General features: G+C 40.3%; 1 protein-coding gene across 1 annotated transcript in view; it reads left to right on the top strand.

Annotated features, from left to right (window-relative positions):
* Positions 1-17,472, top strand: part of DLGAP2 (DLG associated protein 2) — a 384,074-nt gene that overhangs the window by 302,853 nt on the left and 63,749 nt on the right. Inside the window, 1 exon segment of the mRNA XM_070954968.1 lies at positions 8,737-9,809. Coding sequence (XP_070811069.1) covers positions 8,808-9,809 — 1,002 coding nt within the window. The 5' untranslated portion in view covers positions 8,737-8,807.

Genomic DNA, 17,472 nt, shown 5'->3' with positions numbered 1-17,472 from the left:
AGACTGCTAATGTAAGGCAACCCTTCCCTTCTATATGGGCAGAGGTGTCCACAGAATCTAGCACTTTCATCAAAATAACAACAGCAGCATTGTGATGCCAATTCTGACCCTTTCATGTCATGGCACATATATGAAAGAGTCAGAGTTTCCCATTTATTTCATATATTCATACCTCTCTATATATACAGATTTTAAGATGTAAGTACTATAGGCCAGGGGTCTCCAACCTTGGCAACTTTAAATCTTGTGGACTTCAACTCCCAGAATTCCTCAGCCAGCTTTGCTGGGAGTTGAAGTCCACAAGTCTTAAAGTTGCCAAGGTTGGAGACCCCTGCTATAGGTAATACAACAGGATGGTAGATTCCAGTTGGTAGTCAGGAACATAAATTGGATACAGTAGTTGAATAAAACATCTAGGGCAATGGGTGGGCTTCCCTTTCCTGGATATATTTAAATAGGGACCAAGGATGCTTTAGTTCAGATCCCTGCACTGGACAGGGATTTGCCCATTGGCTTAAAATTTTGCCAATTGGCTTAAAAGTTTCCTTCTATGTATACAATGCTCGAAAAGCTCTTAATTGGAAAATCTTTCTGAAAGGAATTGAATGCTCCAGCTCCAACACAGGCAGCCTGGTGTCCTTCAGATGTTTTGAAATACAGCATCAACACAATTGGCCATACAATTATGTATCTGATATTCCAAAAATATTTGGAAAGCAGAGCTTGCCAGTGTGGAGATATTGTGGTTGAAAAGGCAATAACAAAAAGGAAGGTTGGGAGACAATCAACATTAGCAGCATAGCTTTGGCTGGAGCTAATTCTATGAGGTTGAGTCAGATTGCATGTACACAGGAAGCCAGAAATGAGACTGAAAGAAAAAAAAATGTTCTTTTTATGTAGGAATTTGCTGTGTACTAAAAAATTAGTTTTATCACCTGTTTCTAAGTAATTTAAATATCTAATTTTGGTTCCTTTTTGCAGCTATTTTAGTGTGATGAGGCTTTTATTATGTGTTGATGTGTTGATGTTTGACTGCATGGTAGTTCTTGACACTAGGTTGTGCTTTGTCCAGAAAATCAGGTTACAAATATTTTTGTAACCTGATTTTCAAATATTTTAAATAATAAAAACCAAATTTTAAAAAGTTGTTGGCTCAGCAGAAAACTCCCTTTTTCTCAGCCAGAGGCATAAACTGATAGGAAGGATATAAGATCTGTGAAGGCTAGTCTTAGAGGAATGAATGCAGTGTAATCTGGGGGCTGAAACTTCCTAGACATTTCAGAGTAACAAACCATTTCCAGGAATTTATTAAAAACAAACAAACAGTCAAATCCCTAAAGTCACTTGCGGTCTACTTCCTAGCTACTGATATAGCAAGGAAAATAATCCAAATAACAAATAGCCTGCATCGGTGAGGGCACCCACTGTACAATCAATCTCCAAAGGCTTCCCAGAACAGCAGCTCTTAGTAGTTTTTCTGAATGCCAACAGGATTGGTGCTGAGTTATCTTCAGGTGGAGCATTATTCCAAAGAGAAGGCATGGTTAACCACGGCATATAAATTTGTCAAAGGCAAAGCCAAGGAAAACTCAATGAGTCACTTGAAGAAAAACAGAATTTTTGCATAAAGAATTTAAATGTGTTTCATTTTGTCCATGTCACTGTTTTTCACATAGATTCCATCCATGTTTTTTTTTAAATGTGGAAAATTCATACTTACTGTTGTTGGCAGCTTTCAGAAGTTGCCACACTTTACTATGCAATTTTCCTAAGGTAGGCTTTTTAATGCAAATCATTCCACCAGCTTTATACTTCTTTGTGTGTGTGTGAATATTTGAATGGCAAGAGCACACCTTCCAAGTCTCCATTCAAAATTAGTGTTGGTGTTATCATTTTTGTCTGATGGTGCATGTCTGGTGAAATCCATGCTGTATTCTTTTCTTTTCCTAGCCTTGACATTTTTTACTCATATTTATCTTGTCATGTTTATGTTTATATTAGAGATGGAGACCCTTTGAGAGCTGTATCCAACATAATTATATTTTAATGTATGCCGATTAGTGTATATTCAAAGTGACAATAAAGTAGTCTAGTCTAGTCTAGTCTAGTCTCTAGTCTAGTCTCTAGTCTAGTCCAGTCCAGTCCAGTCCAGTCCAGTCCACTTCCTCCTCATCCATACCCTTTCTTTGGCTTCTTCCTTCCATTGCCTAACATACCCGAAGGCAGAGCAGTATCGACAGAAAGAAAACACGGTTTTCAGTTTTTTATTGCTGAGAACAATGAGCAGTTGGGCAGGGGGAATACCTGTCTTTTGATGGTCTCTATCATTCTTTAGAATCCTTTGCTGATCAGGAGCTTGAAAACCATTTCATTAGTGTTAATAACTATGTCAGTTTGGATTTTGTGATGCCTCTTCCTCCGTTTTGCTTTTTTTAATAGCTGGTGCTATCCAATACTAATTTGATTGCTTCGTACATGGCTAATCCAAGTGTGTCATTTTGATTTGTAGGCTCATTGTCCCAAATTATGTCATTGGACTTTGGCAATCATTCCTGTTCCACAACCAGATCTTCACAGGCATTTCCAGGCTTTTGAGGGGGGGGGAAAGCGGTGAAGAATATGCAAACAGAAACATCCCTAACTTTTGGGGGGGGGAAGACTCGATACAACTTCAACTTTGCATAGACTGATGATTTGGGGGCTTTTCATGCAATCCATTTTTAGATAGATTTTGTGACTCACCAATGAAAAAAGGCAACTTTTTTTAAGTCTACTAGCTCTTAATCACCTGGAAAAAAAGTGAAAAAGCAAGTGTTATAAACCATATACTTTGGGATATAAGAAAATTTAATGGGAGGGAGGGTTCACTTTCATAGAAATTGTGGGAGGGCACTGAACCGTCATGAATAGGGAGGAAGAAAGGATCTTTCTCCCCCACACACCAGGCAAGAAACTCACTGCTGCTGCTTCTCATCTGTTGATAGATCTTCTAGTAACAGTAACAGAGTTGGAAGGGACCTTGTAGGTCATCTAGTCCAACCCCCTGCTCAAACAGGAGACCTGTACTAGGGATTCGAACCGCCGAACTGCCGACTTTTCTGATCGTGTGTTGTAGGCTTGAAAAAAAAAAGTTGAAATAATAGTTGTTCCTTGAAAGGAGAAGCAATAGGAAGGCAGCAGGAGGAACATAATTCTTCTGGAGGATGGGAGATTCAAATTCTTCCATGGTCCTTTAAGAAATATGGGGGAAGGAAGGACAACCTTTTTCAGCATTATATTTAATGGCATTTCTTTTCTGAATTAAGGTACAATTAAACCAGAGGAATCAAATTTTCTTTCTTTTAAAAGAACTCATTGTCATCATTTTCATTTCAACCAAGGTCCCTATATTTATGAAAAGTTCAAATTGTAATTTTGCTTTGCTCAAGGAAAGACACCTGAAAGACTCCTGTTCTGCTTTTTGTCATTGCATAATCTAGGGATCCTTCCAAACTCAAACTTGTGAAAAGGATCCAATTACAGTTTAACAAGTTATGCACTCTTTGAATGCCTTCCAAGGTTTGTTGGCATTTCCACAGTAGCTCAGCAGCTGGTACCATCTTTCATATCAAATTCTATGCATTCGATCAGAAGATATGTCAACATTAAACCATTGACATGATAAAAAGACAAGGACAGCATTACAGGGCTTCAATTTCCCTTGAAATCGACTACTTATTTGTATTATGCACGAGTAGTAACTTTCAATAACTATCTTTTCCAGAGCAAATGTTTTTTTTAAAATCTTTAAAGAAACTAGCATAAAGCATAATTACTGTAATGTACGGCTGATCCTGCAAAGAGCTTCTCTTAACAGCTCAGATGCTCATCTCCTTTTGAAAAAGTGATAAACTGAATTTGAGGATTCTGAATACCTAAATCAAACTCTTCTCTTCTCTTCTACTTCTTTGATTTGTTTGCAAAAATTTCCCAGCTGCAAGAGCTTAAATAACATTGAGCAAAGAAATTCATCAAGCTATTAACACAATGGTGTTTTATAGGACACTTAATTTGAATCCCCTTCTTTGTTTATTAGACATAATTTACCATGAAAACCATGAAAAAATTTAGCAGAATCTGCAGCTTTGGCAGTATATTTCTGCCTTAGCTAGCAAGAGTGCAAGAATAGATATAATATATATAAAACATACTAGAACTATCCTATTTCATTGGACCCAATATGGATAATAACTGTTGATAATAATAACATTGCTACCTAACCATAATTGATAAGAAGCTGGATGTTTGCTGTGTAATGCACGGAAACGGCATTGGTCGCGTTGGTTGATGATCTCTGGTTGGCTCAGGACAGGGGTTGTTCCTCTGTCCTGGTCCTATTAGACCTCTCAGCAGCTTTTGATACCATCGACCATGGTATCATGTTGCACTGGTTGGAAGAGTTAGGGGTGGGGGGCACTGTGTTGCGGTGGTTCTCCTCCTTTCTCTCTGACCGGTCGCAGTCTGTGTTGGCAGGGGGGCAGAGGTCGACCCCGAGGCGCCTTGTATGTGGGGTGCCACAGGGGTCGGTCCTCTCGCCCCTTCTGTTCAACATTTATGTGAAGCCACTGGGTGAGATCATCCATGGTTTCGGGGTGAAGTACCATCAGTATGCTGATGATACTCAGCTGTACATCTCCACCCCGGACCACCTCAATGATGCCCTGGAAGTGATGTCCCAGTGCCTGGCGGCTATGCGGATCTGGATGGGGAGAAACATACTCAGGCTTAACCCATCCAAGACCGAGTGGCTGTGGAATGAGTTGCATAACCACCCACACAGCCGCATTCTGGACCAGTTGGAGCCTCCAAGTGCTCTTCAAGGGGAGCCCCATGTAGAGAGCATTACAGTAATCCAGCCAGGAGGTGACAAGGGTGTGAGTGACCGTATGTAGGGCATCCCAGTCTAGAAAGGGACGCAACTGGTGGATCAGGCGAACCTGATAAAAAGCCCCCCTGGCCACAGCCGTCATGTGCTCTTCTAAAGACAGCTGTGCATCCAGGAGGACACCCAGATTGCGAGCCCTCTCTGTGGGGGGCAAAGATTCATCCTCAATAGTCAGCGATGGCACCAGCTGACTATTCTGGGATGCCGGAAGCCACACCCACTCGGTCTTGGAAGGGTTGAGTCGGAGCCTGTTTCTCCCCATCCAGACCCGCACGGCCTCCAGGCAGCGGGACATCACATCAAGGGCATCATTGGGGTGGTCTGGGGTGGAGATGTATAACTGAGTGTCATCAGCATACTGGTGGACTCTCACCCCAAAACCACAGATGATCTCACCCAGCACCTGGTGCATGGGTTCAGTAAGAATAGAACATCACTTGATCGATGATAATCCTACAATGATAGTCCTATGGGAGGAGGATTTTCCACGAAGGGGGAAATAAGTTCGTAACAAACAAAATCTGTGGGCAGTCACCTAAAAAGCCCAAATCAGGCTAAAAAGAGGGGGGGAGAGGCAGCCAATCCACAGGACCTCCTCCAGCATCTCCAATTCCCAGAGTTTACTAACCCGCTCAGCCATACTTCAGCCTCCAAGTCCCCGATCACATTGGTGGTTTGTTAGTCTCTAAAATGGCTGCAAGGCATGTTAACCGTCGCCCTTCTGTCCCCTCCGCCAAAATGGTTCTTCTGCCCCATCCAGCCTCATCCAGCAGCCGCCATTTTGCCGGGATAACCTTCACCGACGCCGGCAAACACCTGGGCCTCCAGTATGCCCCCAGCACCCACGGAATTTCAGCAGATCTCTGAGGTAACCCTAGGCCAGATGAGGGTCTTCTGGCCAGCATCGTCCCACCACCAATTCGGCCTGCCATTGTGTTCGGCTGTCGCCGCCGCCACCCCAGGCATAAAAACGCCAGAGTGACCGGCCGTTGGTGCCTTCAATCCCGCAGCCCTTAGTCTCCATGAATTCTCCTCAGCCATGATGTTCCAGGGGACGAAAATGTCCTCAATAGGCTGGGGGAGAGTTCCCATCACCGGGGGTTGGAGCTAAGATAACAAAACAGCCCCAACGGATCCCAAAATACCCGAATCCATCCCAAAGTCAGCTGCAGCTTCAGGGTAGCGTCGCCATGTTGCGCATGTCAAGTAAGGAACTTATGCCCTCATCACCTCCCACCTGGACTACTGTAATGCTCTCTACATGGGGCTCCCCTTGAGGAGCACCCGGAGGCTCCAACTGGTCCAGAATGCGGCTGCACGGGTGGTTATGGGAGCGACGTGGAGTTCCCATGTAACACCTCTCCTGCGCGAGCTGCACTGGCTCCCGGTGGTCTTCCGGGTGCGCTTCAAGGTCTTGGTTACCACTTCTAGAGCGCTCCATGGCTTAGGACCTGGGTACTTACGAGACCGCTTTCTGCCACCAGTAGCCTCTCACCGGCCAGTACGCTCCCATAGAGAGGGGCTCCACAGGGTGCCGTCGGCCAAACAGTGTCAACTGGCGGCCCCCAGGGGGAGAGCCTTCTCTGTGGGGGCACCTGCCATCTGGAACGAGCTCCCCCCGGAGATACGGAGGATCCCGGATTTACGCACTTTCCGCCGTGCCCTCAAGACCTTTTTATTTCAACAGGCTGGCCTGGCCTAACCTCCTTTTTATTTGTTAATTTTAAATTTGTTTTAAAACAATAGGGATGTTTTAAATTGTTTGGGCCAAATTATTTATTGTGTTTTTACATTGTTTTTAAATTTTGTATTATGTGTGTTTTATCTTTTGGCTGTTCACCGCCCTGAATCCTTCGGGAGTAGGGCGGTATATAAATTCAAAATAAAGTAAAGTAAAAAAGTAAAAGTAATGATAGAAATATCATTTCTGAATAGAATTTCTGGATTTGAACTGACTCCAATTTCTCCTCTTCCTTCTCCTCCTCAGGAATCTTTCAGAGAAAGCGTCCATATTTAAATAGCTGATTGATTCATCTTTATTTTTTTAAAAAATGAACTGACATGCATAGCACTAATTAAATTAGGAAATGAATGCAATTCATCAGAGTCTAATCCTTTAAGGATTTGAGATTGTGGTTTATGGAGTTCTAGTTCTTCCTCTATCTAGTTTCCTCCTCTTACTCCTCCTCCTCCTTCTCCCCCTCTTCTTCCTCTTTATTATTTGCCATGAATGTGGGGTCAACTCTTAGCAACTATGCAGATTCTCTTCATGACAATCTGTCTCTAACCAGTTCCTTAGATCTTCCAATGTTCTTTTTTCCCAATAGGTGAAAGCAAAAGTAACACGCATGACATTGTACATGTAGTCCTCAACTTGCGACCACAATTGAGCCTAAAATTTCTGTTGCTAAGCAAGATAGTGGTTAAGTGAGGTTTGCCCCATTTGGTGACTCATTTGATAACCATTCTTAACACAGTTGTTAAATAAATCACTGCGGTTGCTAGTAACATAGTTAAGTGAATGTGATCTGGCTTCCCCATTGACTTTGCTTATCAGGAGGTTGCAAAAGATGAACCCATGGCCCTGGGACACTGCAACCGTCATAAATACATGCTAATTGCCATGTGTCTGAAATTTGACCAGAGGGTTGCAATGGTCGTAAGTGTGAAAAATGGTCATAAATCACTTTTTTCAATGCTGTTGTAAGTTCAAATGGTCACTAAACACTAGGTATAGCAATATACACAGAGTACCGGATTCTAGACTTCTAGAACTGCCTATCTCATGTCATTATAGTGCTGGGCTACTTACAAAGAACCACAAAGGTTTCTGGTGCCCCCACCCCCCCAAAGCAGCACGTCCCCAAACACATTTGCTGGGCTCCACTCTCACTCAACCCCAACCAGTCAGATCTTCAAGATTTCTGGAAGGCTAAGGGGTTAGGAGCCTGCCAGATCTCAGGGGGAAAAGTGTTCCATCTTTTGATAGCCTCCCGAGGTTTTGTCCCATACAGAATGATACATAAACATATAAACTGCTTGAAGCAATTATCCAAATGAAATCTAATCGTAGATTAATATTTGGCAATAAGACCAAATGAATGAATGTGAGAAAGATCATATTGGGTCAGATCAAAGCAGGACATGAACACAGTTATACCATCCTGCTTGTACTACCCAACAACTGTGGTTTTTCTTTTTCTTTTTTAACACATTGAAATGATTTTTATTGTTTTCTTCTATTTTTAAAAAAAATTTGATTTGTATGCCGCCCTTCTCCGGAGACTCAGGGTGGCTTACAGTGCGTTAAGCAATAGCCTTCATACTTCATATATTTATACAAAGTCAGCTTATTGCCCCCACAAACTGGGTCCTCAATTTACCTACCTTAGAAAGGATGGAAGGCTGAGTCAACCTTGAGCCTTGGCGAGATTCGATCTTACTTTAATTTCAGACAGCTGGTGTTAAATTGCAGTGCTTCTGTCTGTTGAGCTATCCAGGCTCCTATTTTAACTATGTAAGCGCCCAGATAATTTTAGTTAAGCAACCATCTAAATCTAATGCAGTAAATAATAAATGTAAGAGCTAATATTTAAATATCACAACAGTGAAGGACACTAGCACTAATATTAAACTGCCATAATCATAATATGGTTAAATAGCCATCATCGTAATATTTAAACATCAATGAAATATTAGTATTTCTTTGTATTATATGTTTAAAATTATTGTTAAACTTTAATTTGTATTAATCTAAATATATGTTATGCTTGTCCTAGCTGACAGATATATCTCTATCCATCCCCTAACAGATCAGCTGTACTCATGGTCTCCAACCCAGCAGTCCTTCAGTGAGGAAAGATATTCTCCTGTTTCAAGGAACATGAAAGGATTATCTGGCAGTCGTAATCAATCACAATTATGTTCTGCGCATACTTGTGGTTTAGCATCCCCTGAAGATTGTGAACACGGCCACGATCATCTTCATCATGGCCAGGAATCAAGGCAATCGTATCTTCTCAGCCCAACTGAGAGTTGCCCAGTGGATCACCATCGCTGCTCACCACGAAGCTCCATTCATTCAGAATGTATGATGATGCCCATGGTTATGGGTGATCATATGTCCAGTAGCACTTTCCCCAGAATGCACTACACCTCACATTACGATACTAGGGACGATTGCACCATGTCTCATGCAAACCCGAAGATTAACCGGATCCCAGCAAATTTGCTGGATCAATTTGAGAAACAACTTCCTCTCCACAGGGATGGCTTTCACACTTTGCAGTACCAAAGGACATCCACCGCAGCTGAACAACGCAGTGAAAGTCCAGGTAGAATACGTCACCTTGTTCATTCAGTCCAAAAACTGTTCACAAAATCACATTCTTTGGAAGGCTCTTCCAAGAGCAATGTAAATGGGGCAAAGGGAGATGGCCGAGGTGATGACCATCATCATGGACATCATTCTAAACATAGCAAAAGAAGTAAAAGCAAAGAGCGAAAGCCTGAAAGTAAGCATAAAACTGGAATGAGCAGCTGGTGGAGCTCTGATGACAACTTGGACAGTGATAGCACTTACCGAACACCTAGTGTGGTAAACAGGCATAATGTGGACCATATCTCTCATTGCTATCCTGAAGCTCTTCAGGGACATTTTGGGGATCTCTCCTTAAAGACTTCAAAAAGTAACAATGATGTGAAATGTTCAGCTTGCGAAGGTCTTGCAATGACCCCTGATGGCAAGTACATGAAAAGGAGCTCTTGGTCTACCCTCACAGTAAGCCAAGCTAAAGAAGCTTATCGGAAGTCATCTCTTAATCTAGACAAGCCTCTAGTTCATCAGGAAATAAAACCCTCCCTGAGACCATGCCATTACCTTCAGGTAAGTGTGAAATGTTGCTAATATCCTTAATTTAAGAGCAGCATACTCTTTTAACATTTGCAAGGCAGTTTTCTAACAGGCGTTCTTTCCCATAATTTTTTGGTTAAAATCCACTATTTTTTTCCAAGATTCATCTACACCAGAGGTGGATTTCAGCAGGTTCTGACCAGTTCTGGAGAACCAGTAGCAGAAATTTTGAGTAGTTCGGAGAACCAGTAGTAAAAATTCTGACTGGCCCTGCCCCCATCTATTCTCTGTCTCCCAAGTCCCAGCTGATTGGGAGGAAATGGGGATTTTGCAGTAACCTTCGCCTGGAGTGGGATGGGAATGGAGATTTTACAGTATCCTTCCCCTGCCACGCCCACTAAGCCACGCCCACCAAGCCATGCCATGCCCACCAAGCCACACCCACAGAACCGGTAGTAAAAAAATTTGAAACCCACCAGTGATCTACACCTAGAAGTAAAACACAAAGCAGAGCTCAGAAACTGGTTTTATATGAATCATCCATAACAAGCTTTAGGTGAAAGTAAAACATAACCATTAGTCCCATCTATCTTTTATGGCCTTAACCTCTTCTCAGAAGCAACTCGGATACCTTTCACTGAGCTTCCTCTTTTTTTTTTTTTTTTGGTTAACAGCGCTTGCATAAGATAGCAATGATGGTGGCCATAGGTTCTATTCCTGGTCTTTAATTATGGACTAACCAAACGGGACACAAACACTCTGAATGGAGTAGCTATGACCACCAATCATGCAGGGCTAACTTTGAAAGATGCTGATTGGCATCTAATTCACGCAGTGCATGTATAACAAAGCTCAAGTTGCAATTTGTTTTTGGCTTTGTGTGAAGTATGAACCAGTGGCTCATACTTTAACTGACACTTGCTGCAGATAACCTGGAGTAAAAAGCTTAGTTTTTCCTTTGGCAGCTACTTCAGACAGCCACCATTCCTAATTCTCGTCAACTGATAGCTAGCTTATTTTCCAATCTGATGGAAGAGCATCATACGTTAGTAGCTGCTGCAGGTCTTGAAAGACTTTTGAATTGCCATGTATCAACTCTAAGAGCTCTTGTAGAGGTCTTAAGGCAGTGATGGCCTTCTGCAAAAGAAGGATGATTCAGGAGGTTAGTGCTTTGTTTTGCAGCATGCTAGCTCCCATTATTCAATTAGATTTAGGCACCATTCAACTCCAAAATGATTCTGGGTGGCTCACAATATAAAACAAACAATATAAAACCTAGACAATAATATATGAATAGACAAAATAATGCCCGCCTAGACAATGGAATCCATCCATCCTATCTATCTATCTATCTATCTATCTATCTATCTATCTATCTATCATCTATCTATCATCTATCATCTATCATCTATCATCTATCTATCATCTATCTACCTACATATCATCTATCTGTCTGTCTATCTATCTATCTATCTATCTATCTATCTATCTATCTGTCTGTCTATTTATCTACATATCATCCATCTATCTATCTATCTATCTATCTATCTATCTATCTATCTATCTACATATCATCCATCTATCTATCATCTATCTATCTATCTATCTATCTATCTATCTATCTATCTATCTATCATCTATCTACCTACATTTCATCTATCTATCTATCTATCTATCTATCTATCTATCTATATATCATCTATCTATCTATCTATCTATCTATCTATCTATCTATCTATCATCTATCTACCTACATTTCATCTGTCTGTCTGTCTGTCTGTCTGTCTGTCTGTCTGTCTGTCTATCTATCTATCTATCTATCTATCTATCTATCTATCTATCTATCTATCTGAATACATGCAACGGGGGTGGGGAGCATATACAACCTAGTCCAAAACCAGGGAGAACAACCAGGTTTGCAAGGCCTTCTGGAATGGCAAGAGGTAAACAAGATTATTTGAGTACACCACCCAGAGTCATTTTGCTTGGTTGGGTGGCTTTTTAAATCTAATTGAGAAAGAAAAAGGAGAGAAACTTGATTGTACACCAAACAAATTAGCAAGGTCAGAGACCTGTTGTGAGGAAATTGGGGATACGATGGCATGAAATGTCCCATGGTCTTTAAACATATTTCCATAACTTGTTGGGAACATGGTTACTGAAATCCTTGTGAAGAAACAGAAACTATTTTCCTGGAGTTCTTCTCAATGTAGTTTGCTTCTCAACAGGACCAACAATTCTGAACACAGAGTAAATGCATATTACATGAAAATGTAGAAGTAATGCATAGAGAGATGGCATGCGCACATAAATTACCTATAGAATACAGCTGGTAATTAGCCATACACTTGCAAATAAAGAACGCAACCACACTGATTCAGTTAAATCTTCTGCCACATTCTAAATTTAGAATATAAAAATTGCTTGATGCATTAAGCAATGTGTGTACAAGGATTAACTATCTAATTCAAGAAAAGGCTTCTAAAAAATATCAACATTTATAATAAGGCATTAGAGTACTGACTCTCAGCCGATACAAACGGTACAGATGGAAAATTCAGGCTTCAGTAACTATTTGAACAAGCAGCAAAAGCATTTTGATGATTTTCTGTGCATACATATGGGGTTTTACTACCAATTGAAATGACACAGAGAAATAAATCCAAGATGAAAATGCTTCCTTGTGCAACTGGCTATATGAAACAAAGAACCACAATTTGAGAGAAGCTGGAATTTTTATTTCCGTTTGTGGAACAAAAGTTATCAGAATTAAGCTACAGAAGAAAAGCTACAAACTAAAATGGTACATCTTTAAGAGCTAAATTGAAATTTCACTTCAAAGAATTGTTTTTCATGCTTTCCAAATGAAAGGTCTGCAGAAAGCAATCCTCTCTTCCCTTTTTTAGGCCTTTTTGGCATTTCCTCTGGATTTTTCCACTTTTTGTTAAACATTCAAGGCAGACTTTGATCAGCTTTTAATCAGGTTGTAAGAAGCCTATTCTACATATCACTCTATTACTTTAAGTTGTTACTTAAGCTTGCGGCAATTTTTGTTGTTGTTTTAATTGGATAAGCTTTTTCCCCCTTTGTATCTTGTCAAAACAAATAGAGGCAGACTTTCTCAATCTGTTCACCTCTGTTCTGAGATAAGTAAAACAACATGATGATGTGATTTGTTTTGTAAACTGCCATTTTCTCATGATTTCCCTCCCCCTTTTTTCCTTTACATTCTTTTTCATTCTTACAGATTTTAGAATGCCTTCACCTGTACACGTTAACTCAAAATTCTGTCATTTTATGTAACATTGCTTCTTGGTTCAGGAGAGTGCACGCAAGAAATCAAGTAGTTTCTAAATATATCAGTACAGCTGTATTTTAACAATCTTTATCATGTGCCAGAGTCCACAGACAGTTGTTGCAATATATAATTATCGAGAACAGAACCAATAAAATAAGTGGAAACCATAACATTTAATTTAGAGAAATGCGATTCACATCTGGAATTCTTGTTTTTTCAAACACTCAGTTTACATGTCAAGTAATTCACACTTTTTAAAGCTACTCCATTTCTTTCTCACCATCTGCTCCCCCCATCATGCAATCCTTTCTGTAAGAGTCTTACAAAACACAGTCTTATAAATGTTTCTTGTGAGGCTTCCATAAAATAATGATTGATGAAATGGTTTCTCTGGCATTTTTGTATTATTTTGCTTTTTACTCCATATACAGGTAGTTCTTGACTTACAACCATTTGTTCAAAGTTGCAAAGGCATTGAAAAAAGTGACTTATGTCTGTTTTTCAAACTTAAGAGTGTTGCAGCATCCCTATGGTCATGTGATCAAAATTCAGGCACTTAGCAACTGCCGGTTTTTATGACAGTTGCAGTGTCCCGTGGTCACATGATCACTTTTTGAGAGCTTCTGACAAGCAAAGTCAACGGGGAAGCGAGATTCATGTAACAACCATGTTACTAACTTAAGAATTGCAGTGATTCACTTAATAACTGTGGCAAAGAAGGTCATAAAATGGGGCAAAACTCACTTAACAACTGTACTTCCTAACAAAAGTAACGTCCATACTTAGCAATGGAAATCTTGTGTTCAGTTGTGGTCGTAAGTCAAGAACTACCTGTTGTATCTTCTCATGGATAGAACAGTTGATCTAGGAAGAGAAAACTCTCAAATGTGGATTATGGGAAATGGTTCCGGAAGAGAGCAACTAGCGAATAAAGGCGTTGCAGAAAGGCCATTAAGGAAAATCAAGGGAAGCTATGGTTTCAGGGGAATCTTTGTAGAAAAGTAGGATGCTATAAAATAATTGCCTCAATTAATTTGCAACATCAATCCGGCTTCTTCTGTCTTGCTTCATTTACAGCTGTTTTGTTTGCTTAAAAGCACAATAATATCTTGTCAAGTAATATTGTAAGCCTATGACAATGTTGTAACCTGGGTTTTTCTGCAAGATCTGGGAAAGGATCTAATGTAGGTTAAATGCCTTGCATTTCGTTATTTGTGCTCTTAATGGCCTTAGATTCTTTCTTAGTAAGTTTTTCGTTACTAGTTTTCATTTTTATTATGCTATTTTTGAATTTTAGCCCTTTTATTACCAGAAGGGTATATAAAATGCTCTGCATATAAGCCTCAATAAACTAACATGGACAGACATCAGTGGTATTCTTTATACAACTATTTTTTGGGGACAGAAGGGTTTGCTTCTAGTCCTTCTTGACTCCTGGTGACTGTTACAATGAGTCCCAGCAGTTTTCTTGGCAAAGTTATTTTTTTCCTAGAAGTAGTTTACCATTGACTCCTTCCTAGGGCCGAGAGAGTGACTGGCCCAAAGTAACCTGACTGGCTTCATGCCTAAGGTGGGACCAGAACAGTCTCCCAAAGTCTAGCCTGGTGCCTTGACCACTACCCCAAGCTGCCTCTTACATGTCATTTACAGCAGGAAATATTTAATACGGTGAGGAGGGAGGAAATTAGGCTCATATACCCAAACAACATACAACTTGTACAGTGAAAACAAAGCCTCTGAAAGCATAAGGTGAAGATGTTTCTGAGCTTCGTTCTTTATTAAAAATCAAAAATACAAAATTTTCAACAGCGGCTACAAAATTTTTACATGTACTTTTTTTGCATGTGTATGTTCTATATATATCTAAGCCTGAATGTGAGCCTTCTCCTCTACATTCCATGTCCAAAACAATTCTAGTTATGAATTAAACAGTAAGAAGGGAAAAGAAAATGTCCATAATTATGAAACAATAGCACTGAAGGCCAAATAATATAATATAAAGCCATGTAAACATTTTTTTTATTTTGTCTTTTTTGTCACTTTTCACTGTTCTCCTAAATCCAGGATTATATTGTTAGTCATACTAATATTGTAATTGCCTTCATAATTCTACAGCTGGGTTTTGTAACCGCTGATTTTAGTAATAGTTGTATAACTGTATGTATATAGTATGTGTGTGTGTAGGTATACATGTTAGAAAACAGCAAAGAACAAGTGTTTAACTGAGGCCAGAACCAGTTAGAGACTACAACTAAGTATTGGATTAAGGCCTTGCCAAAATTCAGAGCCAAAAGCTAAATTGGAACAATTAAACATTAGTTATATGCATGGACAAAGTGTTGTATATAGCAATATAGGTCCATGGTATATTTAACAATGTTTGATATTCTGTTGTAAAACTTCAATTTATTTGGAGGTGTTGTTATCAGAATGATATAAATGTTTCATTTGATTACCAGGTTGCAAATTTAGATTTCCAGAGCTATTACATCAGGCTTATTTGGATTTCTGCTAAATCAGTCAGGTGTTTCAGAAGTTTCTATCACAAGTTGGTCTTCTTTTTTCAGCCTGTTGTGTAGAACTAACATCATACCCCATTCTTTAGCAAATACTTAGTTATCTTTTTTTCATAGTTAATACTGGTTATCAATGATTTTAAGATACAGTCAGGTCCAGAAATATTGGGACATCGACACAATTCTAACATATTTGGCTCTATACACCACCACAATGGAGTTGGAATGAAACAAACACAATGTGCGTTAACTGCAGACTGTCAGCTTTAATTTGAGGGTATGTACATCCAACTCAGGTGAACGGTGTAGGACTTACAGCAGTTTGTATATGTGCCTCCCACTTGTTAAGGGACCAAAAGTAATGGGACAATTGGTTTCTCAGCTGTTCCATGGCCAGGTGTGTGATATTCCCTCATTACCCCAATTACAATGTGCAGATAAAAGGCCCAGAGTTCATTTCAAGTGTGCTATTTGCATTTGGAATCTGTTGCTGTCAACTCTCAAGATGAGATCCAAAGAGCTGTCACTATCAGTGAAGCAAGCCATCATTAGGCTGAAGAAACAAAACAAACCCATCAGAGAGATAGCAAGAACATTAGGCGTGGCCAAAACAACTGTTTGAAACATTCTCAAAAAGAAGGAATGCACCAGTGAGCTCAGCAACACCAAAAGACCTGGGAGACCATGAAAACAAGTGTGGTGGATGACCGAAGAATTCTTTCCCTGGTGAAGAAAACACCCTTCACAACAGTTGGCCAGATCAAGAACACTCTCCAGGAGGTAGGTGTATGCGTGTCAAAGTCAACAATCAAGAGAAGACTTCACCAGAGTGAATACAGAGGGTTCACCACAAGATGTAAACCATTGGTGAACCTCAAAAACAGGAAGGCCAGATTAGAGTTTGCCAAACAACATCTAACAAAGCCTTCACAGTTCTGGAACAAGATCCTATGGACAGATGAGACCAAGATCAACTTGTACCAGAGTGATGGGAAGAGAAGAGTATGGAGAAGGAAAGGAATTGCTCATGATCCTAAGCATACCACCTCATCAGTGAAGCATGGTGGTAGTAGTGTCATGGCGTGGGCATGTATGGCTGCCAATGGAACTGGTTCTCTTGTATTTATTGATGATGTGACTGCTGACAAAAGCAGCAGGATGAATTCTGAAGTGTTTTGGGCAATATTATCTGCTCACATTCAGCCAAATGCTGCAGAACTCATTGGACGGCACTTCACAGTGCAGATGGACAATGACCCAAAGCATACTGCAAAAGCAACCAAAGAGTTTTTGAAGGGACAGAAGTGGAATGTTATGCAATGGCCAAGTCAATCACCTGACCTGAATCCCATTGAGCATGCATTTCACTTGCTGAAGACAAAACTGAAGGGAAAATGCCCCAAGAACAAGCAGGAACTGAAGACAGTTGCAGTAGAGGCCTGGCATCTGGTGATGTCTATGCGTTCCAGACTTCAGGCTGTGATTGACTGCAAAGGATTTGCAACCAAGTATTAAGAAGGGAAAGTTTGATTTATGATTATTATTCTGTCCCATTACTTTTGGTCCCTTAACAAGTGGGAGGCACATATGCAAACTGCTGTAAGTCCTACACCGTTCACCTGAGTTGGATGTACATACCCTCAAATTAAAGCTGACAGTCTGCAGTTAACGCACATTGTGTTTGTTTCATTCCAACTCCATTGTGGTGGTGTATAGAGCCAAAGATGTTAGAATTGTGTTGATGTCCCAATATTTCTGGACCTGACTGTAGATATACAACTACAGCTGTTGTCTATGTCAGCTTTAATTTGATCAATTTGATCAGAAATCATCCTCTTTCAAGACACTTGAAGAATCAGGGTGATAGTTTTTCCTCACTCAC

This window comes from Pituophis catenifer, unplaced genomic scaffold (genome assembly GCF_029215685.1).
Source record: "Pituophis catenifer annectens isolate HBS135680 unplaced genomic scaffold, rPitCat1.0.hap2 SCAF_1, whole genome shotgun sequence".
NCBI lineage: Eukaryota > Metazoa > Chordata > Lepidosauria > Squamata > Colubridae > Pituophis > Pituophis catenifer.
Note: the sequence above shows the minus strand (reverse complement) of the source record. Positions and strands in the feature narration are given on the sequence as shown.